General features: G+C 37.2%; 1 protein-coding gene, 3 long non-coding RNA genes and 2 other non-coding genes across 7 annotated transcripts; 4 read left to right on the top strand and 2 right to left on the bottom strand.

Annotated features, from left to right (window-relative positions):
- Positions 1–337: 337 nt before the first annotated feature.
- Positions 338–25,735, bottom strand: LOC126604728 (uncharacterized). Its single transcript, XR_007616725.1, has 2 exons — positions 25,684–25,735; positions 338–404 (listed from the first exon to the last, which is right to left on the bottom strand). It is a non-coding gene; the product is annotated as an uncharacterized LOC126604728 (long non-coding RNA).
- LOC126604725 (uncharacterized) lies at positions 7,485–9,177 on the bottom strand. Its single transcript, XR_007616721.1, has 2 exons — positions 9,078–9,177; positions 7,485–8,858 (listed from the first exon to the last, which is right to left on the bottom strand). It is a non-coding gene; the product is annotated as an uncharacterized LOC126604725 (long non-coding RNA).
- On the top strand, positions 9,351–9,432 carry TRNAS-AGA (transfer RNA serine (anticodon AGA)). Its single transcript has one exon. It is a non-coding gene; the product is annotated as a tRNA-Ser (tRNA).
- LOC126604724 (flavonoid 3'-monooxygenase CYP75B137-like) lies at positions 11,949–13,356 on the top strand. Of its 2 annotated transcripts, none has more exons than XM_050272025.1 (2): positions 11,949–12,725; positions 12,892–13,356. In XM_050272025.1, exons 1-2 carry the CDS (start codon positions 12,447–12,449, stop codon positions 12,946–12,948), a joined length of 336 nt encoding a protein of 111 aa, XP_050127982.1. In that variant the 5' UTR covers positions 11,949–12,446; the 3' UTR covers positions 12,949–13,356. The 2 variants fall into 2 exon arrangements, with proteins under 2 accessions (XP_050127982.1, XP_050127983.1); XM_050272026.1 differs by having other exon boundaries at positions 12,882–13,356.
- On the top strand, positions 18,818–20,551 carry LOC126604726 (uncharacterized). Its single transcript, XR_007616722.1, has 2 exons — positions 18,818–19,402; positions 19,912–20,551. It is a non-coding gene; the product is annotated as an uncharacterized LOC126604726 (long non-coding RNA).
- Positions 22,143–22,224, top strand: TRNAS-AGA (transfer RNA serine (anticodon AGA)). Its single transcript has one exon. It is a non-coding gene; the product is annotated as a tRNA-Ser (tRNA).
- Positions 25,736–26,422: the final 687 nt, after the last annotated feature.

Raw genomic sequence — 26,422 nt, 5'->3', positions numbered from 1 at the left:
TTGAAGCTAGAACTCTGTAAATGAAGCTTTCGAAGCTGGAGCTTTTATAAATGAAGCTTTTGAAGCTGATTGACATGAGTGATTCTCATGACTGTTTATGTTGATTGACATGAGTGATGCTCATGAATGTTAGCATGAGTGATGCTCATGAATGTTGACATGAATGATGGTCATGAATGTTTATGTATGATTGTCATGAGTGATGCTCATGAATGTTTATGTATGAATGACATGAGTAGTGCTCAAGTATAATTTGGAGTACTAGGCGTACTTTTGATGACCTGGTTGGTGCTATTTCAGGCCTATGGGCCTTTGCCCTCCGCAACATGTCAGCCCATTTGTTTTGGGCTTTTCCTTTTTTTTTTTTTTTTTTTTTTTTTTTTTTTTTTTTTTTTTTTTTGACCCTCTGATGGGGTTTATACATATTATCCTCTGATGGGGTTTATACAAATGTCTTTGAAAGATAGGAAAACTAAATTATATCACACAAAAACAAGAAAAGTAAATCACATCTGGCTTCCACTTGATGACGTTGTTCCTTTCCCTATTTGAAAAACCGACAACTCCTGTTTGTAAAAGCAAAAAGATACCATTTTTATGTAAAAGCATCTTTTCCTTTTCCTTTTTCTTTTCACTTTGTTTCCCACTGCCTTTTTCTTTTGCTTTTTTGTGCTGTCATCTGCCATTGGGGATCTGTTAATCATGCCAGAAAAATTTGACCACAGAAACTGAGTAAGCATGCCAAGAATCAAAGCATACCCCACAAGAGTCAAGAAATGAGAATTGAGCCATTCGAATAGCACCCAGACAATAGTCGCAGCAATTAAAACACTAGCCCGTTTTTTTTTTTTTTTTGTTCCTCCACAACAAGACATTAGCAGATTTGCCTCCGCCCAGAATGTGGTGGACAGGTTTCTGGCGTCCAAACAGTCGATTGAAGTTGAACTGAGTAATGACTGAGCTCCGCCGCCGCTTTCGAGAACTCCTGCACAAGTCCCCCCAACGTCTCCGGCACCAGCTCGCTTGCATTGGGCCACACGGCCACACCGCTCGATGCGACACAGTACGCTGCCCTTCCCGCTCCGCTTCTGCCCCCGTTTACGAAATCATCGGGTCGCCATGGCTTGGGCTGGCCCGCGTAGAATTCGGGTCTAGTGTCCGGATCAGGGGCATGGCAAATGTCTGGCACAGGGAGCAGCGAATCGTCCGACTTTGGAGCCTTCTGAACGACGTAAAGATCGGGTTCTTGCAAAGATCCTTGAGCTATTTCTGGAGGAGAAGACTCACCTGCGTCGCCGCCATGAATCGGCGGGAAGGATGCAGACGGAGCAGGGGAATGATGGACAGATCAGGTGAGAGAGATGAGGGAAAGAATGGAGGTTTTTTTTTTTGTAAATGTCTGTTTTCACGAATCCTTGAGCGTAGGGGACACGTCGCTGCTTCTATTTTCCAGCCACGAAATATTTTTTTTTTTTTGGATCTCCGAATTTTGACGATGGCGACGTGGCGGGATGGGATTGGTTGGCAGACCCATTGTGATGGTGATGATCTCCTTCAAACCTCTTCATTGCCTGGTCTTTCATGTTAGAGAGAAAGCTAAAGCTTAAGAAACAGTAGCAATTATAAAGATGGAGAAATCAGATCAGATCTCTGGATATTGGTAATGGGAAGGAACCAAACGTGTATGCTTCCAAGTGGCTGTGACTTTGGTGCTGCAGTGTTGTTGGGTTTTTCCAGATTTTGTAGATTCACGGTGGAGGTGAAAAAATGAAAGAGAACCGACACAACTTTTCGTATCGATTCCCACAGACGGCGCCAAATGTTGATGCACAAAACCGATGCGGTTTTGGAACAACGTAAATCCAACCGTGAATCTGCACAAACGCTCAAGAACACGAAGAACACAAAGAACACAAAGATTTTATCGTGGTTCACCCCAATGTTTGGGCTACGTCCACACTGATTGTATTTATTTGAGGGAGAGAGAGAGCTCTGATAGTGAGAGCGTTGAGAAGGTGAGAGAGGGGATCTCAGGCCTAGGAATTGGCCTCTGAGAATGAGAGTGAGGCCCTTCCCAATTGTGAGGGTGAGGGGTCCTTTTATAGAATAAGGACTCCTCACTTATTACATATTTGCCCCTTCCTTTATCCCATAATTACATTTAAGTCCCCTGAGTATTTGTACGAGATCTAAATACGAGGCCCTAAATATGGTATAAACAATAATAATAATAATTTATATATTTATTATTGAAATCTCTAACAAGTTTCTTGGTCGAGCTCCCAGCTTCGTCGGTTCATACCTTTTTTAGAGCCCAAGATGGGTTCGTGGCTTTCTAGAGAAGTGTTCAGAATAGTCCAAGCTTTAAATCTAGCTATTTTGGGCCCGTTTTGGAGCTGATTTGGGTCTAAAACGCGGCTGTGCAAATTTTTGGATGAATTTACCAAGTTAATTTAGGATTATGTTTCCTATTTTATTTCAATTTATTAGGTTTCCTAATTTTTTTCTCAGAACTTTTACTAGGAGGATTTTAATTAGAGTATTATAAATAAGCCTTTTTGGCCTACCCTAAGAGGGGGAGAACGCACGCATTTTGGCCTTAGAGAGCTTTTGACGATTCAAGTTTATTTTCAAGGTGTTTTCTATCCATGTTTTCAATAATATTTTGTTTTGTGGTTGTTAGTAACTAGTTTCGTTTGCTAGGGCGAGACCATGAGCCTTAATAAGAATATGTAGTTTCTTTTCAATTTGCTTATGATATTATGCATGCGGTTTTGAATTATTAATCATCAGTTTAAATTATCTAATTGTCTTGATGATTGGCCACCATTAGGATATTTATAAAAGTACTTTGATGCAATTTTGGCGGAGGGCGCTCCCTGAAATTGGCGGTGGCTTCTTGTGGTTAATATGTGTAACTTCTTAGGATGGACGACACGTCTTAAGGATTATATGGTTTTTCAAAATGTTTTCACAAAACTTAATGAGTCTTGCATGTTCACATTTGATCTAGACGCCACAGACGGGCTGCATATTAGAAATACATTCTATGTTGGAGGTTCCAAGTAGAATATACTTTAGGAAAACCTAACATTCAAATATGGTGTGTAAGTCATAAGTAATTGGAAGAACTACGTAGGATTGTTAAGGTGACGGCGGAACCCTAGTGCTCAAATTTATTTTCAAAACTATTTTCTTTTGTTTTCTTTACTTTCTCAATTTTATTTAATTATTTTTAATTAAATTCGTTTTTAATATTTTAGATCATAAAATCAACCTATTCCAAACTTTGTTTTCAAATAATTAATTAAGATTTGGTTTTAACATAAATTATTCATTCAATTCATGTGGAGAACGACCTTACTTGAGTTGCTATATTACGACAACCTTGTACTCTTGCAAGTATTTTTAAGTGTTTTTATTCCTACTTTTGCAGGTGGTAAAAATTCCTATCAATGGCTACGTTTTATGAAACGTTTATGAGTAAATCGGATTTGCGCTTGATGAATTATCATACTTTATCGAATTTAAGTTTACTGAGATATTTATGAACATGGATTTATGATATGATGTTTGAGTTATTAAGCTCTGATGAGATATATTTTGGAAGGATTATGTTCATGATTTTCTGTGCTTACTTAGTGGATATTCATACATATATGCCTTTAGGCGAGAGATATTTATATATGCCTTCGGGTGGAAGATATTTATATATGCCTTTGGGGGGGCGATGTAGTGCCTTCGGGTGGAAGATATCTATATATGCCTTCGGGCGGGCGATGTAGTGCCTTCGGGCGATTGTGATACCATTACTAAGCACACTATATATGATATATGTTTTATGAAGGTTTGATGGCATGCTAGGGTTTTCGGAAAATGTATTACTTATATATAAACTTGGTCCACTCATATTTTGTTTTGTGCCCACTCAGGACCTAGGGACGAGGCATACTACCCAAGCTACGAGGCATTCCCATATCAATGAATTTGCGTCCTCCTCTTCGCGTAGGACATCTCTTGTAATCGCACTTTCTAATATTCATTCCGCTTGTATTTCGAATTAGTAGTATGCTCTCAACATGTCATACATCATCACTTTTAAATTGTTGGCAATTGAATATTATTTTATTTTATTAAGGTTTGTACTTGAATACTATATTGCGTAGTTACGCGCAAAACTATTATGCATGTTTCACATGTTCTTGGCATATGCATTCATGAAATGGCTTGAGTCACCCTTGGGTGGCGATCAACACGTGGTCATCCCATTGTCCTTTGGACACCGAGATCAGGGCGTGTCAATAACTTTCATTTTGTAATTTATTTTTTTTCAATAAATTACAAGAGACTTGTTGAATACTTAAATGAACACACATTATATGCTTGTTCTCCATGTTTTCATTATGTTCCAATACTACATAATATATATGTCATTCTATTTTGTAGTTTATGATGATATTGTATATATTTTTAAGTATAAACAGATATTTATTTACACAAAATATAATAGATTTACTTAAATATGCCTAGTCCGCCTAAGAGTCCATCTAGCCGCCTAAGCATTATGCCCTAGCCTGTCGCCTGACTAGCGCCTATCGTCTTTCAGAACCTAGTGTTGGCACCACATCTAGCCGCTGAAAACTACAATGTGGCAGGTTACGATGTTTGCAAAGGAACCCTAGTTTTTGTGAACACGTGGAGCATGGGGAGAGATCCTAAACTGTGGGAAGAACCAGAAAAGTTTAGGACACAGAGGTAGTTAGGGAATACTGGCATTGATTTGAAGGGTCAGAGAGCTTTGAGTTTCTGCTGTTTGGGTCGGGGAGGAGGATGTGCCTAGGTTATAACCTAGGGCTGAAGATGATGAAGACATGTTTGGCTAACATGTGAAAGTGGAAGACTTTTGGTATGGATGAGGCTTATGGATTTAGTCACACCTTGGAATTTCCCACTTGTTGCTGTTATGGAACCTCGACTGCCAATTCATCTTTATTAGTAATATTTGCATATATTTGGCAAGGGTACTTGTATCTTTGTTGGTTAAGAGCATTTATTGTAGCATATTTGAGGCCCGAACCTTGATTCGGGTTTGCGTAACTCTGTTGGTTAAGAGCGTTAACCCATGCATAGGGGTGGGCATCAAACCGACTGAATTGACCAAATTGCTGATCTGAACCTGTTTGGACCCAAATTTACACCATCGGCCCGCGCAATTAAGGCCGTTGAGTGAGCATAGCTTTCAATCATTAGATGGAAAAGTTGAGATAATTTTTGTCATTATTAAAGGATAATATTATGATTTTTATCATAATAATTATCTTTTAATATGCATTATCCTAGCATCTTCTTCAACCAGATAAATATGATGTGAATTATATCCCAAGCGAGCAGTATAGTTCGAGTTGATTTAGGATATCTAACGGTACATGGAAGCTAAAAATGAATTTGAAATGCATTCAGATAGGGTCAGGATGCATGCCACAATAAAGGTGATGGCTTTGGATGATGATGAGACAAGCCTAGAAAAGCTAGGTTTGTAATGATGACATAGGAAACCTAGGCAGGCTATGGTGATGGAAGTGATCAAATGGTTTTAAAAGGCTTCTGATGGAGGTTTTTTTTATGAGATCAGAAGCCTAGGTGGGCTAGGTTTCTGATGTGATGTGGAATCCTAGATAGGCTTTATTTTAGAAGTCACAAACTACAATCTGAGGATATGCTTGGCTTTTGACGCGGATTAATTTCAGGAATTAGAATTGCAATTAAACTCTGCAACATTATCTGACCGTGCAAAGGTAGTACTTCAGTCTTATAAATACAGATGCAATGGCAACGGAAAGCCCCCTCCAATTCAACACACAAATTGCCCTGCGCAAATTATCACTCTACGGGAAACCTCTCAACAACCTTGAGATTTTTATTTTCTTTTTTGCCGACACATGTTCAATTTGGATAAATAGCACTGTGAAGGTAACCAGCGAATACCTTCAGTTTGGATAAATAGCATTATTACCGTAGAATCAGCCGACCGCGAAGCACCTTCAATTTGGATAAACAGCACTGCGATGAGGCCGACTGGTTATCTACCCAAGTCTCGGTTGAGAAGGATTTTCAAATCCTTATTGGCAGAAGTCATCTCATCAGCCTTTTCGGTGAAGTGAGGTGTTACCAAGTTACTACATTCGGCACCCTGAGAGCTGAATTTGATATTGAACTTCGCAGAACTAGCAACCTTGTCTTCAGGCTCTAGAACCCGAAGGCCGAGATGTGTTCCTTCCTTGGCCGCAATCTCAAGATCGAGAAGTCAGTTGCGCACCCAACACAACATCAACACATTTTACTACTCGGCCGAGCTCGGCCGACGAGTTGGCACACCCCACATCAACCGAAGGACGTAGTTAGCTCATTAGTTACTCGACCTGAGCGCCACGTAAGCTTGGTAGTTTTTAGGGTCAACAGAACCATATTGGTCGGGTTGGTTGGGTGTTGACCAAGAAAAAATTCAAACAATTTAAGGGCAAAACTGCTTTGCTTACTTTTGGTTTGGTTCGGATTTGATACTTTTGAAATTGACCAAATCAAACTAAATTGTCTGTGTACCTCTCTATTATTAATTAATTCAAACTTAATTTTATTTGACTTGATGAACTTTTTATGCTCCGAAAAACTTAATCATTAATCAAATTGGAATGCGTGAGATGTGCGATGTTTAGTAGATTAAAATTCTTGAAATGATTAATGTTTTATTTATTTATGTGTTAAATAGGTTTAAACCGACCGAACCAAACCAATTGACAATGGTTTGAATTGGTTTAATTTCAATGTTTGCATTGGTCAAAATCTAATCAAACCGAACTGTTGAATACTAGTTGGTTCAGTTATATTTTTTTATGTCAAACCAAATCAAATAGATCCGTGCCCAATTCTACCCGTGTACTAGAGATCTCAAGTTTAATAATTATCCGCTCTCCTGTGCAGACAACACTCCTTATCCTCACACGTCCCATAAATCGTTTGTATCAACAAAATTTATATTTCATTCTCAAGACAACCCTCTTTACTTATTTACTTGTGTGGCTTTTTTTTTTTCATTCTTATGTGTATCTGTGTAGTGAGTTTATGATACGATCTTACAATCCTTCTCAATGAAATTGTGTACCAATGTCTGTTAGAATGTTGTACTAAAACGAAAAGGTTTGATAGAACAAATATATATAGGCCTCGTTTGGCAGCTCAGACTGTACTGACTATTTCTGTCAGATAGGATAAAGAACCACCGGATAGTACTGATTAAATTAGTCGAGCGTTTGATGCAGTATCGAACTAATGACCGTATTATTTATAATGTGTTTGGTACTGAACCGGATAAGAAAAGGGAAGAAAAAAAATTGACAAATTTTATTTGTTTGTTGAACTTTTATCATATTTATACCTATTCAAAACCACACAAATTTTCAAATAACAAAGAAAAATAGTAAATTCCATACATCAAATTCAAAATATTTTCCAATAACATAAAAGAAGGTTCACAAAACACAATTACAACCATTACGTTATATAGATTAATCCAACCACATATCCAAGTTCACAAAATATACAACTGCAAGTTGGTTTCAATAAGAAAAAGTTTGTCCAGATAGCCAACAATGCAAGTTGCCTCTTCAAGTATGGACAATAATGCATCTTCATCATGTTGTTTCCAAACCCTTCTACTTTTTTTTGGTTGACTGCTTTGTTCACTTTCCATTCCTATAATTACATACACAATAATATGCATATAATCAATTGTGCATATAATTAATAGTACGTGATAGAAACCAAAAGCAAAGGCCTTTACTTTTGGCCTTTTTCAAAGGCATAGGCAATTGGTTTTCTCGGATATGGAACCATTCTTTGGGGAAAACAAAAGGAGAAGTGTGACCGTGTGTTTTTAGAGAGAAGAAAAGAGAGCACCATTTGTTCTGAGCAGCCCATTTTGAGAGAGATCAGAGAAGAGAGCAGCAGAGCAGCAGAGAAAGGGTGCCGCAGCTCCTCTTTGAAGAGAAGAAGAAAGTGCTAAACAGACAATCAAAGAAAGCACCCAGAATAGCCAAAAACTGTAAAGCTAAACAAACAATCAAACTAGAAACAATGCTGCACTCCAGAATAGCCAAAAACCGTAAAGCTAAACAGACAATCAGCAAGTACTAATTTAAATTATGAACAAAACTGATTGTTGTTTCCCTTTGTTTTTCCCCGATGTGTACAACAGTTTTATAATCTCTGTAACTGTAGAGGAATATGCTATTCTTATGGTAAAGATCTATATTCTAAGCCATTCTAATCTTCGCGAAGAGGATTCGAACTTCGATTTAAGAAATAGATTGACATCTGCATTGCCCCTACAAATATCCCAGAAATAAAGAATCTTTATTGCAGGTCAGGTTGCTCAGTTGACAAAAAAGAAAAGGAAAAATCTGAGGTCCCTTGGAAAATCATGAATGTTATCAAAGCTAGAATCGTCTGTCTTAAGAGCCCCTTGAAATAGGATGTTAACAGCAAACAGATAAGTCCGTTAATCTCTCCCCCCTCTCTCTAGCAACTGTGTTCAATAATCCTCCAAGCTTGAATGGAGGTACACTAGGGGCCGGCATGGTTCAAGATATGATCTGGCAAACCGCCTGTGTTTGAGGCCTCTCACTGGCAATCGGATGTGAACATGCCAACCCGAGAAGTAGAAGCAACATCCACACCCAACTGACCAGCGAATACTGCTGGTGTTCATGAAGAATCTTAATCCCAAGTACTAAACAATATACTGATATGGATGAAAGTTCAACACCAACAACAAATCCAAAATTCGACCCCAACAACAAATCCTAGAATTCGAAAATTCCAATTAAAACACAAAATTACATAATCAATTGCATAATTGGAGAGAAAACAATAACTAGATTCAATCAATTGAAAGAAAATTGCAAGAAAAATAGGAGGAGGGGGAAGAACAGGGGGAGGGGCGGAACATGGGAAGACGAAGAAAAATAAGAAGATGAACTGGGATTCAAATGAAGAAGAAGAAGGCATTTGAGAAGATGAACCTGGATTCAGATGAGAGAGCAAGCGCGCGAGAGGCAGAGAGACCGTTTGGAGAGGAATGAGAGCGACTAAATTATTCCGTGGTTTTGGAGAGTATAAGGAAGCGGGTAATCACCGTATAAAATAGATGGGCCGGATTATTTAATTCAGTGACTATTTAACACAAACGGACATCAAATATTGTATTCTGTATTATTAGTATTACCCGCTGCCTTATTGGATGTGCCAAACGAGGCCATATAGTTATATACTAGTGTCTCATGTTCCACCATCAAGTGGTCGTGCCGGAGTGGTTATCGGGCATGACTAGAAATCATGTGGGCTCTGCCCGCGCAGGTTCGAATCCTGCCGACCACGTTTTTTTAAACTTATTTTACATACAATATCTCGTCTAATTTCATTCCAACGTAGATGATTATGAATAGGGTTATACATGAAAAAATAAAAAATTCCCATTTAAACTTTTCTTTAAGCATTCATCAATTGCTAACATGTATGAATCGTAGACATGTAATTTTGTATAAATTATAACTAGTTTGAAATTTTGGATGATTAAATTAGGAGAATGGTCAACCTGTATGAATCATGAACACTTAATTTTGTGTTTCTTGCCCATTCCTGGTTGGCTTAATGTTATAGTTCTTGTGTGGTTAATTACCTTTATGTTGAATTAATATTTCAGCTAAAATTATGGGGAGCACTGTCGACATATATGACGTTTGTTAGATAATTATCTTATAGTGTATAAAGGGTAATTCTCATTGACCAAAAAAAAAAGGGTAATTCTCAATTTACTATTCTGAAGAATTATGATTTTCAAATTGTCATACATCAATTTTTTTTTATCCCAATGTCATACCTAACAACGAATTTTGAAAATTTTCTCTTGAGTTTAAGATGAAACTCGCACATCACTTTCTATAATCTTTCGTAGTTTCCTTCTGTGTCTAAGACTCTTTGGTGCATATTTTCAAGGATCTTGCACCGTGACATCCATGCTCATTGAGAAAATCAAAGAAACACTGGAGAATTTTATATGTAGCTGTCGCGGGGGTGGGACAATTGTTAGAGACCAAAACAGAAACTCACTGTGAGTACGATCATAAAGCTAATCAAGCTAGCTAGCATTGCTCACTGGAAGTAGAAAATAAGTTATAAGATCATTTTCGAAGGAGTAGTCAAATAGGCCAACCAAGGCTAAAAAACATCAAGGTGTTTTTGAAGAAAGATGTTATACATGACGTGACAGCCAAGTCATTTGACTCCTTACTTTCTAGCTGTCTTTTTTACAACAAAGAAAGGAGATGCCAAATGGCTTTAATTTAATTTTTAAAGCAAGCCCAGCATTAACAGTGTGTTTTTTTTCCTTGCTGCCTGGAATTGCAGCCTATTGTGCTGTGCCGTGTGGATCTTGTACAATTGCTGTATTTTTTGCAATTGTGCCGTGAGTTCAAAATTCTTCGTGGCTGTGAGGTTCTGTAATCAGTGCGCTGCTGCATGCTTTGCTGCTGTCTGCCGGAAGTGTGATTTCTACATCACAAGTTGGAACTAGTATTGCTAAATCAAAGGAGATCCTAGAATTGCAGCTGCTTGCAGTCTTGGTACATCGTGTGCTATAGTTGTACCGTGTTATAGTTCTTCTTTTTATATACTTGGGCTACAGTTTACTGATCGCTAGTTGTCATCGTTGCCGTGTTGCTGTGTGAAACGGCACTTTTTTTGTTGTGTACAATTACAACTGCAGTTCCGTGTGCAATTGTTGTGCGTAAGCAATTGCAGTGTCGTATAAGGAGTATTTTGCTGCAAGTAGGTCTGCGTGCAGCCCTTATTGTGCAGTCGTGTGGTATTACAATAGTGAATAAAGGTTGAGTTTTGGATTCCCGTGCAACGGATCATATGTCATATGATAAAACTTTGTTTCAATCTATGAGACATCCTCATAGAAAGTGTGTGACAACTGTCAATGGTACTAATGCTCCTGTTGTTAGAGCCGAACAGTTTGTCTTACACCCCCTCTTCCCTTACATAATTGTTTATTGGTTCTGTCATTATCCCATCACCTTTTGTCTGAACCACAAGTCAATGAACAGTTAGATTGTGTTGTATTAATTTATCATTTACTTTGTTTGCTTCAGGATATTCAGACAAAAGAGATCATTGGACATGACACTAAGAGAGAAGGGCTATATTATGCGGATGACGTGGTTCCTAGAAAAGCTAATTTGGTTCCTACGTCGCATAATAGTAATCTACATAAGGTATTGTTGTTTAATCGTTTGGGGCATGCATCGTTTGGTTATTTAAAACATATGTTACCTGATCTGTTCAATGGTATTGAAGACTTAGAATGAAGTGTAAAGTATGTATTTAGCCAAAAGTCATCATGCTTCTTTCCCTTCAAGTATGAATAGAAGGTCTTCTCCGTTTGCGCTAATACACTCTGATGTGTGGGGGGGCCTTCCCCTGTCAGTACTATTTCGAGAATTAAGTGTTCTGTTACTTTCGCAGATAATTGCACCCATATGACATGGTTGTATGTGTGGAAAAATAAAAGTGAGGTTTGTAATGTGTTTCGTCTGTTTCATCAGATGGTTAAAACTCAGCTTTCCTCTGATATTAAAATTTTGCGTTTTGACAATGGTGGAGAGTATATAAATTTTGAGTTATCCCAGTTTCTACACGATCGTGGGTTTGTTTGTGAAACTACATGTCCGCCTACCTCACAACAAAATGAGGTGGCGAAAAAAGAAGAATCATCATATCCCAGAGACAGCTCACGCTTTGCTTATTTGTGCATATGCTCCTAAACGCTTATGGGGTCTCCAACCCCAAAATATAAAACTTCCACCAGCTCCCAAACCATGGGCTATAATTGGCAACCTCAACCTCATTGGCCCTCTGCCTCAACAATCCCTTCACAAATTGTCCCAAACACATAGACCTATAATGAAACTTAAGTTCGGCTCCTACCCAGTTGTAATTGCCTCATCTCCAGAAATGGCAAGACAATTCTTAAGGACACATGATCACATCTTTGCTCTAGACCTGAAATGGTAGCTGGTAAGTATACAACTTACGACTACAAAAATCTCACCTGGGCACCTCACAGTCTATATTGGCGCCAAGGCCTGAAAATTTACCTTTCCCATTTGTTTAGCTTAAAAGTACTAGACTCTATTGAGTATATTCGTTTTCAAGAAAACCGCACTTTTCTATCATGATTATGTGCAGTGCCAGGCAAGCCAACTATGCTCAAAGAGCACCTGTCGCGACTAACCCTTAGCATTGTAAATAGAATTGTGTTGGGTAAGAAGTATTTTAGCATGTCCGAATCTGAGACTTCGATAGCGTCACTAGAAGTGTTTCAATAGATGTTAGAAGAGTTGTTCTTCATTAATGGGGTACTTAATATAGGGGATTGGATACCAAGGGCTCAGTGTTTGGACTTGCAAGGGTACATAGAGCGTATGAAAGCATTGAAGAAGAAATTCAACCGGTTCCATGATCATGTGTTGGATGAACAAAAGGCAAACATGAAAGGAGTGAAGGATTTTGTGTCGAATGACATGGTGGCCTTACTGATGCAGCTGGCTGAAGATCCTGATATTGAAGTTAAGCTCAACTTTGACAGTGTCAAGGGATTCACCCAGGTACGTATGCTTTATTTGTTTACAAATTTTTGTTATTTAAATCCTCGTTTACTCTAAACCCCTATTATTTATTCTAATAAGTAAGATACTGACGTGTTCTCGATGGACATATATAACTGCATAAACATGTCTAAAGTTTGTCATCTCCTAAATTAGGATTTAATAGCATGAGGCACAGATAACTCAGCAACCACCGTGGAGTAGGCAATGTCTGAACTCATGAAACAACCACACCTCATCGAAAAGGCAACCGAAGAGCTAGACATAATGATTGGGAGAGAGGGATGGGTAGAAGAGAAGGACATTGCACAGCTTCCTTATATAGATGCAATCATGAAAGAGACAACGAGGATGCTGTTGGAATATAAGTGTTTGTGCTAGAGAAATATTAGCTTAAGTCTTAGTTTTCACTTTTAAATGTGAGCCATTGGAACACAGTCCAATTGGACAACTGAGATGTAATCTTAGAGTTAGTGATTTGTGTTGACACATGTAATTATCTTATATGGTAGATTACATGAATTGTTGGATTTGATTTTGTAATATAGAGAGAGAATCTCTCTCTCTCTCTCTCTCTCTCTAACGGTAATATACTCGCACGCATGTTTGGTGTGAGGTGTGATTGAATGAATGCAAGCATTTTCTGTGAGAACATTCTCTCTGCAATTTCTGAGATTTTTCCAGAAACCTTCATCACCATTTTTGTTTCATTCCTTAAAATTGAGACCATAGTCTCTGAGATTCTAACATGGCCTCAGAGCCAAGTTTGATCACTTAACACTGGGCGTTTGAATCTATGAAGAAAACGGTCTGAAATTTGAAGAAATTGCTTGCGGGATCTATGTCTAACATGGCAGGATCTGGAGATGGTGAGCTGAGAGCGCTAATCTTCAATGGTAAAAATTATGAATTCTAGAGCATAAGTATGAAGACTATCTTCAAGTCTCATAGATTATGGGAGTTTGTTGAAAAAGGGTTAGAGTGCTCAAATTCGAAGGGAGCTGATGAATCTGATGCAAAGAAGAAGGAGAAAGAAGAATCGAGTGATGCTATGACTCTCACGGAGAAGCTTATGAAAATGCCAAGGCATTGGGGCTGATTCAGGAAGCAGTTTCCGATGAGATATTTCCTTGAATATCTCACAAAGAAACTTCAAAGGGAGCATGGGACGTTTTGATGCAAGAATTCCATGGCAACAAACAATTTAGAAGTGTTAAATTACAAGGCTTTCGTAGAGAATTTGAATATACCAGAATGAGAGATGATGAGTCTTTGTCTGTCTATCTTACAAAATTGTTTAATGAGATTAATCAAATGAGAAATTATGGAGAGAATTGTCTAGAGAGAGAATTGTGCAGAAAATGTTGATTAGTTTGCCCTCTGCATATGATTCTATATGCTCTGTGATTGAACACTCAAAGGATATAGATGTGATTGAGGTTCAAGAAGTAGTTGCTTCATTGAAGAGCTTTGCACAGAGACCAGAGAGACATAATGAGAACAAAACTAAAAGAGCATTTGCGAGTCTCAGTGTGAACCCCAAACCTACCAATTCTTTTGGAAATCAAGGCAATCAATATCAGAAGAATTGGAAACCAAAATTTAAAAAGTGGAATCAAAAGCCTACTTACCGATCTGGGAAGTAAATTGTAGCTACATAAGGTGGTAGAAATCCTTGCAGGCATTGTGATAAGTATCACTATGGTGAATGCTTTCTTAAAGGTAAACCCAAATGTTGTGGGAAAATTGGTCACATTGCAAGAGACTGCAATAACAAGAAAAATGTTCAGCAGCTGAATTATGCAACTCAGGTTCTTCCTACACCAACCATGTTTTATGCCAATAATGCAGTTGATAAGAAACTCATTGAAGATGTATGGTAGGTGGACAGTGCTTGTAGTAACCACATGACTAGCACAGAAGATGTGTTGGTTGATATTGACAAAAGTATAACTGCAAAAGTAAAAATGGCATAAAGGAGAATTTGCTAAGTGTAGGGCAGATGATGGAACATGGTTATTTTCTAATTTTTTAAGATAATAAGGCTGAGATTTATAATGAATGCTCTCTCTAATCTGGTTACTAAGGTACCAATGAAAGGAAACATAAGTTTTCCCTTGAAACTTTAAACAGGCTTACACATTGCATTGAGGGCAAATGTGAGTAAGTCAACCTTGATCTGGCATAGGAGAATGTGTCACCTGAATGTAAATAGTTTGAAGTCACTTCAGGAACAAGAAATAGTGCTTGGATTGCCAGAAATTAAGAACACCAATGAAGTGTGTGAGCGATGCATACTTGGGAAGCATTGCTGAGATTCTTTTCCAAGAGAGATAACAAGTAGTTACAAAAGCTGGAAATATGTATTTTCTCACCTTTATAGATGATTGTACTCGGATGTGTTGGGTTTATTTTCTGAGATACAAATCTGAAGTGTTCAATGTGTTTAAGAAGTTTAAAGCTACTGTTGAATTGCAAAGTGGCTATAAATTGAAGAAATTAAGAAGTGATAGAGGGGGAGAGTACACATCGATTGAGTTTAACAGGTTTTATGAAGAAATTGGAATAGAAAGACAACTCATAGTGGCATACTCACTACAACATAATGGTGTGGTTGAAAGAAAGAATAGAACCATTGTGGAGATGGCTAAGTGTATGATGTTTGAGAAGAAGATACCACTGGAATTTTGGGCTGAGCCAATTAACACTGCAGTATATGTTTTAAACAGATGCCCAACTAAGGCTTTGGACAAGAAAACCCCTTTTGAAGCCTATAGTGGAAGAAAGCCAGGGATTAAGCATTTGAGGGTGTTTGGTTCTCTGTGCTATGCACATGTTCCAAAACAACATAGATAGATGCTTGATTTGTCTAACACAAGATGCATATTTTTTGGGTATGGAAGATGTGAGAAATGGTACAAATTGTATAACATTGAATCTAGAAAAGTTATCATTTCCAAAGATGTAGTGTTCAATGAAGAAGCAAGTTGGGATTGAAGTGCACAAAAGGAATGTAGTATTTCAGTTTACTGAGAAAGAAAATGAGACTGGTGAATCAAGCTTAACTCGAGCTGAGATATCAGAAGTAAATGGTGAGACACCAAGGAGTATTGAAGAAACACAAGTTAGAATTGGAACCACAGAACAAAGTGGAAGTTCAGGTCCACAGGATTTTGATCACACTCTACTCAAATACAATAGTATTGCAGAAGCATATGAAAAATGCAACTTGTGCATCATTGAGCCTAAAACTTTTGAAGAAGCTGCCAAGGATGAAACATGGCAAAAAGCAATGAAGAATGAAATTGCAATGAAAAATAAGAACAATACTTGGGAGTTAGTTAGTAGACCATCTGATAAACCAGTAGTTGGTGTCAAATAGGCTTACAAAACCAAGTTGAACCTTGATGGCTCAGTGCAGAAAAACAAAGCAAGATTGGTTGCAAAGGGCTACTCCCAAAAGCATGGAATAAATTTCAATGAAACCTTTGCACCAGTTGTTAGACTTGATACAATTAGAACATTAGTTGCACTAGCTGCACAGAAAATGTGGAAACTGCTTCGATTAGATGTGAAGTCAGCATTTTTGAATAGAGTATTGCATGAAGAGGTGTGTGGATCAACCCCCTAGATTTATGGTTAAGAACAAGGAAGATGGAGTTTACAGACTCAAAAATGCATTTTATGGTCTTAAGCAAGCTCCAAGAGCTTGGTACGAAGAGATCAATTCTAATTTCACTAAAACTGGTTTTCACATAAGTTCTATCGAAGCTACATTATGTGTGAGGATTGCCGAAAGTGGAATACTCATTGTCTTATTGTATGTGGATGATATCATCTACACAGGGAGTTCACAACAGTTGATGATGGAGTTCAAAACTGAGATGATGAGACAGTATGAAATGACTGATCTCGGGCTGTTACATCACTTTCTGGGATTAGGTGTGATACAAACTGATTCTTCCATTTTCTTGCACCAGAAGAAATATGCAAAGACACTACTGGATAAGTTTGGTTTCAAAGACTGTAAATATGTTGTTACTCTTATTACAGTGAATGAAAAGCTATCTAAGATAGATGGAAGTGAACAAGCTGAAGAAAGCTTATATAGACATATAGTTAGAAGTCTGTTATATTTGACTGCTACACGGCCGGACATCATGTTTGCAGCAAGTCTGTTACCTAGATTTATGCATAATCCTACTAGAAAACATATGGGAACTGCTAAAAGAGTACTTAGGTACATTCAAGGCACACTTGATTATGGGATGACATATGAGAAAGGAAAAGAAGCAATGCTCACTGACTACTGTGATAGTGATTAGTTAAGGAGTAAGGATGATATGAAAAAGCACATCTGGATAGGCATTTAATCTTGGCTCGATGTATTTTCGTGGGCATCAATCAAGCAAAGTACTGTTGCATTGTCAACGGTTAAAGCTGAATATGTTAGTATAGCAGAAGCCACTGCACAAGCAATCTGGTTGATATTTGTTCTCTCAGATTTTGGTGAAGAACAGGTTAAGCCTACACCAATTCTATGTGATAATACCTCAGTTATAGCCATAGCCAATAATCTTGTGCATCATCATAAGACAAGGCATATAAACAGAAAATTTCACTTCATTCGAGATGCATAGCAAGATTGGGAGATCGATCTGTTGTATAGACTGAGGAGCAAGTTGCAGACATTTTTACCAAGGCATTGGCCAGAGATCGATTTGAATATCGGAGCAAAGAGCTTGGAGTAATCTCAACACAACACTTAGAAGGGAGTGTTGGAATATAAGTGTTTGTGTTAGAGAAATATTAGCTTAAGTCTTAGTTTTCAGTTTTAATTGTGAGCCATTGGATCACAGTCCAATTGGACAGCTGAGATGTAATCTTAGAGTTAGTTATTTGTGTTGACACATGTAACTATCTTATAGGGTAGATTACAAGAATGGTTGGATTTGATTGTGTAATATAGAGAGAGAATCGCTCTCTCTAACGGTAATTTATTTGCACGCATGTTTAGTGTGATTGAATGAATGCAAGCATTTTCTGTGAAAACATTCTCTCTGCAATTTCTGAGATTTTTCCAGAAACCTTCATCACCATTTTCGTTTTATTCCTTACAATTGAGATCATAGTCTCTAAAATTTTAATAGATGGACCCAGTGGCAGTCATGTTAGTACCACATCTAGCCCTTGAAGATTGCAATGTCACAAGTTATGATATTTGCAAAGGAACTACGATTTTAATAAACACATGGAGTATGGGGAGAGACGCTGCACATTGGAATGCACCAGAAGAGCGATAAGTGTAGACATATGATGGATGAAGCAATGGCTGCTGCCATGTCAGCATATATGGTTGGGAATGGTTGCTGCCATGTCAACCTATGTGGTTGAGGTAGTTGTAATTGGATGTAAGTGGTTAGAATCTGATAGTTAGGATCTATTAACTAGATAAGGAAGGGTAGTTTAGTCTTTAAGAAATGTTACTCTATAAAGCTTTGTAATCACATTTTACAATTGATTCAATACAATCAGCACTTTTCTTCTTATCTTTCAGACCTTTCTATTTTCTCTGTAATTTCCTTTTTCTGTAAATCTTCATACACAGTTCTTCATTTTCTTCATCTTTACAATGTAGTTAATATGGTATCAGAGCCACCAGGCTCACGCCATGGATTCTGGTGGTTTTTCTTCGTAGTAGTTTACATTTTCTTTTTCTTCCCAGTTTAGTTTCTCTTCAAATTTCCATTAGATTCTTAGGATGATTTTTCTGCGATTGTTGGGATCGCGATTGCGATTGTTGGGTTGATCTTCGGTGCTCCGTTCTGTTCGCCTTTCGCGATGACGCCGTTGAGCTGCGAGAGAACCTCCGCAGTCATGGTCACTCTCCTTCAAACTCTCCGATTTGATATCTTCATGTTGCTTCTTGAAGAACTCTTCTTGCGACACCCTCAGATTCTCATACGCAATGCACATCCTTGGTGCCGTTTTTCTTTCGTTGAAACATAAAGACTGCAGATTCTTTTGGGTTTCTCGATCTGGGTTTCTTCATCTGCGTTGGTTGATTCAAGATTGGAGTTTTGATTCATGGTTGCTGTTTATCAGTGCTTCTTTGTGATTTGGTGACGGCAATGAAAGCAAATGGAATGTCGCCGACCTCACCACCGCCGAGCGCCGTCTCTGGGTGGTTATGCCGTTCAAAACCTTCTGCTCTCTGCAATCCATACATGGCTACGATAGGTTGACTCTGATATGATCCTTTCGCCTGAAGCAATGGCTGTTGTGATCTTTGTTAGCGAGAGAATTCAATGGTGAAATTTTTCTGGGTTTTCAGAATTTGTTGCGGCTGAGGATTGAAATTGATGGGTTTTGCTCAGAATTATTATGTGAAGGATCTGCAGACTTTGAAAACAAAGTCGATGGCATCTTGCTGCAATCTTGATTGCACATTATCTGTTTGACGAAATGTCAAAGAGTGCTTTTGTTGTTTTCTGTTTGACGAAATGTCAAAGAGTGCTTTTGTTGATTTCTTGGCTTTACTATTGTCTACATATCCAGAAGGCAGCGGTTTATCATCAATTGTTCGTCCGAAGGCTTCATTCGATCAGAATCCATCACATGGTCGATGATTTCTGGTGTTTCTCTGGGCGTTTTTGGATCAAGAACTGAAGATTCAGGTTTCATCTTTCTTTATGCACTCCAACTGTTTGTTTGATTGTCTCAGTGAGGAATTCTTGGTGTTGTTTGCATATCAGCTCTCTGTGCTTCTCTGGTGTTATTTGATCCATGTTCTGTTTGGTGGTGGAGCTGCCAATTCCCTGCAAAAGTGTATGATTCATTGATTTTGTGAAGTAGTTGATTGATTTCTTTGAGGCACGAAGCCATTATTCTTTGTTTGCGGCACGAAGCCATTTCAAGTTTGTTTCTTTGGGCATGAAGCCATTTCAAGATAGTTAGTTGTTTGGGCACGAAGCCATTTCAAGTTTGTTTGTTTGCGGCACGAAGCCATTACTGTTTGTTTACGGCACGAAGCCATTTTTCTGTATAGATTACTTGATTGAAGTTTGTGGGCACGAAGCCAAGTTTTCTGTATAGATTAGTTGATTGAAGTTTGTGGACACGAAGCCAAGTTTTCTGTCAAGATTAGTTGATTAGAGTTGTAGTTGTTAAACGGCTTGGTTTACAGGGGATTGTAAAATTCTTCATCTACTGCTGGCATTATTTGTTGGGCAAGTGACATCCTTCGGTGGAGAAGCTATTTTCCCATTTTTCACGAAAATATTGATTGTGCAATTGAGAGGGCTGCTGGTCTTTAGGCTGATGAGATTCAGAAGTTTGAGAACCTTAGGTATGTAATGAGTAGTAGTAGGCACCAGAGAATGAATGCCATTCGTATTAGAAAGGAAAACCAGGTTTACAGTGCTGAGGATAAGCGGGCTTTGGTCATGTTTAACTACAAGGATAATGCTAAGCGCGAGCACAAGGTCATGGCAGATTTGCAGCGGCTGGTTCAGCTTTCTTTAGACATTGCTGCAATCTCAAGCTTGGTAAACCCAGCTGAGATTGAGGGGGAATGATAAGTGTAGACATATGATGGATGAAGCAATGGCTGCTGCCATGTCAGCATATATGGTTGGGAATGGTTGCTGCCATGTCAACCTATGTGGTTGAGGTAGTTGTAATTGGATGTAGGTGGTTAGAATCTGATAGTTAGGATCTATTAACTAGATAAGGAAGGGTAGTTTAGTCTTTAAGAAATGTTACTCTATAAAGCTTTGTAATCACACTTTACAATTGATTCAATACAATCAGCACTTTTCTTCTTATCTTTCAGACCTTTCTATTTTCTCTGTAATTTCCTTTTTCTGTAAATCTTCATACACAGTTCTTCATTTTCTTCATCTTTACAATGTAGTTAATAAAGAGTTTAATCCAGATAGGTTCCTAGGGAAGGCAATTGATGTGAAGGGACATAATTTTGAGCTGCTGCCTTTTGGTTCGGGAATGAGGAGGTGCCCTGGTTATAGCCTTGGACTTAAAATGATTAGGTCTAGCTTGGCTAACTTGTTGCATGGATTCAACTGGAAGTTACCTGACAATATTACAACAAAAGATTTGAGCATGGAGGAAGTTTTTGGATTGGCTACGCCTCGGAAGTTCCCGCTTGTTGCAATTTTGGAACCTCAGCTCCCACTCCATCTTTATTAGTTAACGGCTACTCACGACTGATCTTATCACTACTCTTAAGCGACTGGTGGTGCTCCACCACCGCCTCGATGACCCATGATGATTTTCTAGTAATTTATGCCTCAAGGAAAACTTTGTATCGTTTTTTATTTCACCATCATAAAAAATAAGGATAATATTAGGGAAATTAAATTTGTACACAAAATTTTATAAATTAAATGACATTGAAGTTGATGATTTGATTATTACTTAAGCGTTGATTAACGTGCTCATTCATATTTGTGGCACATCATTTAGTTCGCAAATTTAATCTACAAATTTAGTCTTCCTAACATTACCCAAAAAATAAATAAGAAATAGTTGTCTTTACAATTGGGGATTTTCCAAATAAAAATAAAAAAAGAGAGATAAAAGTATCAATAATTTTCTTTCACCTTAGTTCTTTCCAAACTGGCAGCTTTTAGAATGTGACATCTATTTTTAATTTTCATGGACTTTTGGCTTGGAGCTTTCACTGAATTTTCACCTATTTTGAATTACAATGCCAGATCAACGGGTGGGATGGAACGTAGGGTACGGCAAAGGTTTGGAATGGAAGGATAAAAATTAAATGCAATTTAAGAAGAATAAAATTACTAAATAAACAGAAATTACACCAAAGTCACACAACTCAATCGCCACATAAAATGATATTAAATTATTGTATGTATAGATAGTAAGAATAGCATTCTTTGATTTATTTTATTTTATTAGAATTATGATGCCTCAATCATGTTAATTTTTTGTAGCGAAAAAATAAAATGCAAAATACTTATTTTGACATTAAAATTTAATATATTCAAAAACTCAAAATACATGTAAGTGGTCATTTACCACAATAGTGAAAAGTGTTGAGCTCTTACATGACGGCATAAGTTCAAATCCCGCTGGTAGCTAATCTGATCATATCTATTCTTTTTTTTTTAATTTAAAAAAATCAAAATACAATGATTTACTGTTCAACAAAACAGTGTACTTCCAGTTTTGTCCCCAATTAGTTTCTCTTTTTTCATGTTTTCCACTGACCAAAATACCCCCCTTTTTGACATCTGGGATCGCAGTCAGATTCACAGTCGCTGCCAGTTCTCTTCGTTTCTTCCCCGTTTCCCTGAACCAGAAAAGGTCTGTTAGAATGTTGTGCTGAAATTAAAAGGTTGTTAGAATTACCATTGTCACATCTCGTGTCATCAAGTGGTCGTGCCGGAGTGGTTATCGGGCATGACTAGAAATCATGTGGGCTCTGCCCGCGCAGGTTCGAATCCTGCCGACCACGTTTTTTTTCAAGCTTATTTTATATATAATATCTCGTCTAATTTCAAGAAAAACTTTAGTTTTAATTAAAGAATGACAAATAAAGGTGTGGTAAATAGTATCTGGTTAAAGCTTAGATTATGAATATTACAGAGAGTGTTTTGTTGAAATTCCCATAATTTCCAACGTTTGGAGAAGAAGATTAGATTATGAATAGTTTAAGCTTTTCTTTAAGCATTAATCAATTGTTGTATGAATCATAAATACATATTTTTTTACGGATCACAACTAGTTTGAAAATTTGGGTGATTAAATTGAGAGAATTGTTGACATGTATGAATCATAAATACTTAATCTTGTGTTGCTTGCCCATTGCTTGTTGGCTCAATGTTGTAGTTTTCGTGGGGTTAATTACCTTTCTGACGAATTACAATTTCAGCTAAAAACATGGGTAGCAATGTTGACATGTATGATGTTTGTTAGTGTTAGGTCGTACGACATTATTTTCCTTATAATCTAAATGATGGACAATGCAATGTTTTTTGTCCACTTAATTTGACATAATTATTCAAGTTGTGTAAATCATGCAGGTTATTTCATGAGTTAGGTTTGCCCCCTTCAATTATTTCTCTGGTAAAATTGTGTTTCATGTTGCAAATTAGGCCATGATGTCAACTATATATGCACATTTTTGGATCGTTCATGATTAAAGCCACACATATCGCCGGAGGCACGGAGACTTGACAGTGACGATTCACTGAACAAGCGAAACAAACACTGCTCATCAATGACTAAGAGCTCCCTACAAAGGTTGGGGGAGAAGTGTGGAAACAAAAAGACTTGCAAGCTAGGGTTCAGAAGCAAAGCATGAATAACGAACTAGGTTCAGAAGAAATTACAAGCAAGCTAGGGTTTAGGCAGCTTTTACAAATTACAAAGTTTCTGGTAAACAGGTGTTAGCTAGGCATCGATGATTAGGTTTAAATTTCTTCACCTAGTTCTGCATCTTCTTGAAAACCATTATCTTATCCTTCAATAACAATCCAATGGCTACTATTTGTATCATACTTCACTAATCCCGAAACTATTGAGTAATGGTCAACTTTATACCTTCAGGAACCTACTAAAACATTCATGTTGAGGCACATGAGTTTCTTTCCAACTAGAATACCAATCACAACGCGATCCGTGTCTAACATAGAACAAAGCTCCTAAAACCCACATCGACCGCAAATGAAAATATGAGACTCTTCAACTATAAAAGAAGATCATTCTCCCACAAATAAACTTCTTCTGATCTAGGATTCACTAGTCCATTCCATTATTAGAACTCACTAATAATGATTATGCTTAAATTTTTGTATCATGTAAACTCTACATTATTAATGAGAACTCCTCTATCTTCGTAGATGTAGCCCAACTTAGAGTGAATAGCGTATATTTTGTGTTTGTTTCCCTATCTCTTATCTTTTTATATATTATTTTCACTTGGTGGCCGAAGCAACCTGGCGAAGGTTACACCTTGATACTTTACGTTGTTCCAAAATCAATCCAATTTTGCACATCAACAACTACAATTTTATGATGCATTTAGATTAGATGATGGGTTCTGCTCCCACCTGAATGTCTGCAGCTTCCAACAACAAAGGACTCAAAGTTGACATTCCAGATTCCCTGCTTTTTATTTCATGATATTTTAAATTTCTAGCAAAAGGCTTGCCCTTGTCTACATTCATGAAGCAAATCATGAAGATTCGAATATGTTGGGTTGGCGAGGAAGTTGCAGAGCTGTTATTTGGTGACTCATATTATTTATATATAATTGTTGTTTTCTTTCACATAACCACGTATTTGTGTTTGCTATTGTGTTTTGTTTGTTAAACACACAAATAAAACAATGTTCATATGCATTAACTAACAATTAGTAGACCTGTTATGGAAAAAGAACGTTAAACGCGTGTTCCAGTCTCCCTTTTCCGTTCATCCAAAAGAGAATCTATAATATTGCTTAATTTCTTATTAATTAGTGTTATCCGTGTCGATCATTTGGTACAGGAATAATATATAATCAATTTTGAAAATGTGGATGACATGGTGATAGTTAACTGCAAGATTAAAGAAATGAACAACAACAACAACACAATAGGTCAGTGCGATTTCCTGCTTTAATTTATTTATTTGGGTTTTTTTCACAACAACAACAACAAAAGGTCAATGCGAGTTCCTATTTGGGTTTTTATCACAAATAGTTCTTGAAATTGACCCGAACTATTAAGATGATATCTGAAATTGAAAATCGATTAATATAATCTTTGAAAATAAGTGTCGCAAATCAATGTGGTCATTCCGCCACAATTCTGTGAAAATTTATGTTACATGCTAATGTGCCGCATAAATGGATCCCACAAGAGTTACGAGTTTTTATCACAAATAGTCCTTAAAATTGACCTACATCATCAAGATGGTCCATGAAATTGAAAATCAATCAATGTAAGTCTTGAAAATAGATGGTGCTAATCAATATGGTACATTCATCACAATTCTGCAAAAATAAAAGAAAAAATGTTATGTGCTTATTTGCGTTTAATAATTTAACAATTAATTAAGAAAGTTGTCAAAATACCTTATGCACAATGAGATTATCTCAAGGCAGAGCTCGCTGTTTCACCAAGATCATCGGGGGAGCACTCAACAAGCTCTCTAAGATTAAGTTTGTGAGGATGTCTATCATCCAAATATTAACGGTGATGTCACAGAAGTCGTCACCAACCCAAGCCGTCACCAAAGATGGTCTTGCTCCTGGTCCAATTCAGTGAAAGGTGTTGAAGGGTGTAAAGATGGTTGTTTTGAGAATTTTTTTTTTTTTAAGAGAATAGACAGCAAAAGCTACCATAGATGGAGGCAAACGAGTGTGGGTTGGGATCTGAGGTGATTGCGGGGACTAAATTTTTGGGTTGACAACTTTTTTAATTAATTATTAAATCTATTTCTTATTTATTTTTAATTTAATTAGACTTGTTGAATCCATTTATATGCCACATCAGCACATAAAAGAATTTTTGACACAATTATGACAGAAGGACCACATGGATTTGCGACACCTATTTTCAGAGATTACATAAATCAATTTTTAATTTCATAAACCATTTGTGATAAAAACCTAGTTATTTGGACTATGTGGGAGAGATAGACATGCCTTGTTTCTTAATTAATTAACTGACATTAGAAGATGTGACAACTCTAGAGTTAATATATGGGAGTTTTAACGAAAAGCCCGTGATACTGTTCACTTTAACGAAAAACCACATTTTTACACTAAAAAGTCAATCCTGGTACTATTCACTTTACCCTTTATTTTGTCTTTATCATTAAAACTCAAAGTTTTCAAGCCCTTTTCATTAGTTTTCCTTTAATATATAGGTACAATTTTTCACAACTATTCACTTTGGAGAAAGATCGTAGTTGATGACCATTTAATCACAAGGGTTGCTTTTTTTTTTTTTTTTTTTTTTTTTTTTTTTTTTTTTTTGGTTTGAAAGAACGGTTCATAAAGCCAGCAAGGCACAAGGCCAAACAACAAGCAGAGGGTTGCTATTTATACACCTCTTTTTATTTTTCACACACTCTTGTTTCATTTATGTTATTTGATCTTCTTCAATTCATTCGATATAATAGCTGAAAATTAAGAAAAATATGTGAGAAGTAAAAAAATGTGTATGAATAGTAAATCCTTTTATCAATTAGCATTGAATCTATATTCTATCAAAGGAGAATCCGAGTTGAAGCCATCCTTGCCATCGCCGGAGATTGCCGAAAAATGGTGGAAGAAGGGAACTTCTCGGCGTCATTCCACAGACAGTTATTCAACCTGGTCACTAATAATGGAGATTGAGTTTAGCTTGGCATACACTATTATTAGTCTAGCTGAGGGCAGGCCGGTGGTTGTGAATGAGGGCACGCCTGCCCATTTGATTTCTATATTTTGACCAAATAAAATTCCAGTCCCAATCACCTATATAATCATCATCTTTTATTTTATTATTTATATAATTGTACACGGGGGTTTGGTGTTGCATACATGATGCAAGCAAATGAGGATCTGAAGATCCGTGAATTATGTCCATTCATCATATATTATGCAATCAGAAATTATTTTAAATAATTTTATTTAAAAATAAACATAAATAGTACTTTGCAAAAACCGACCGCACAATATACTT

This window comes from Malus sylvestris, chromosome 15 (genome assembly GCF_916048215.2).
Source record: "Malus sylvestris chromosome 15, drMalSylv7.2, whole genome shotgun sequence".
NCBI lineage: Eukaryota > Viridiplantae > Streptophyta > Magnoliopsida > Rosales > Rosaceae > Malus > Malus sylvestris.
The sequence above is the reverse complement of the archived record's forward strand: the minus strand, read 5'-3'. Positions and strand labels throughout refer to the sequence as shown.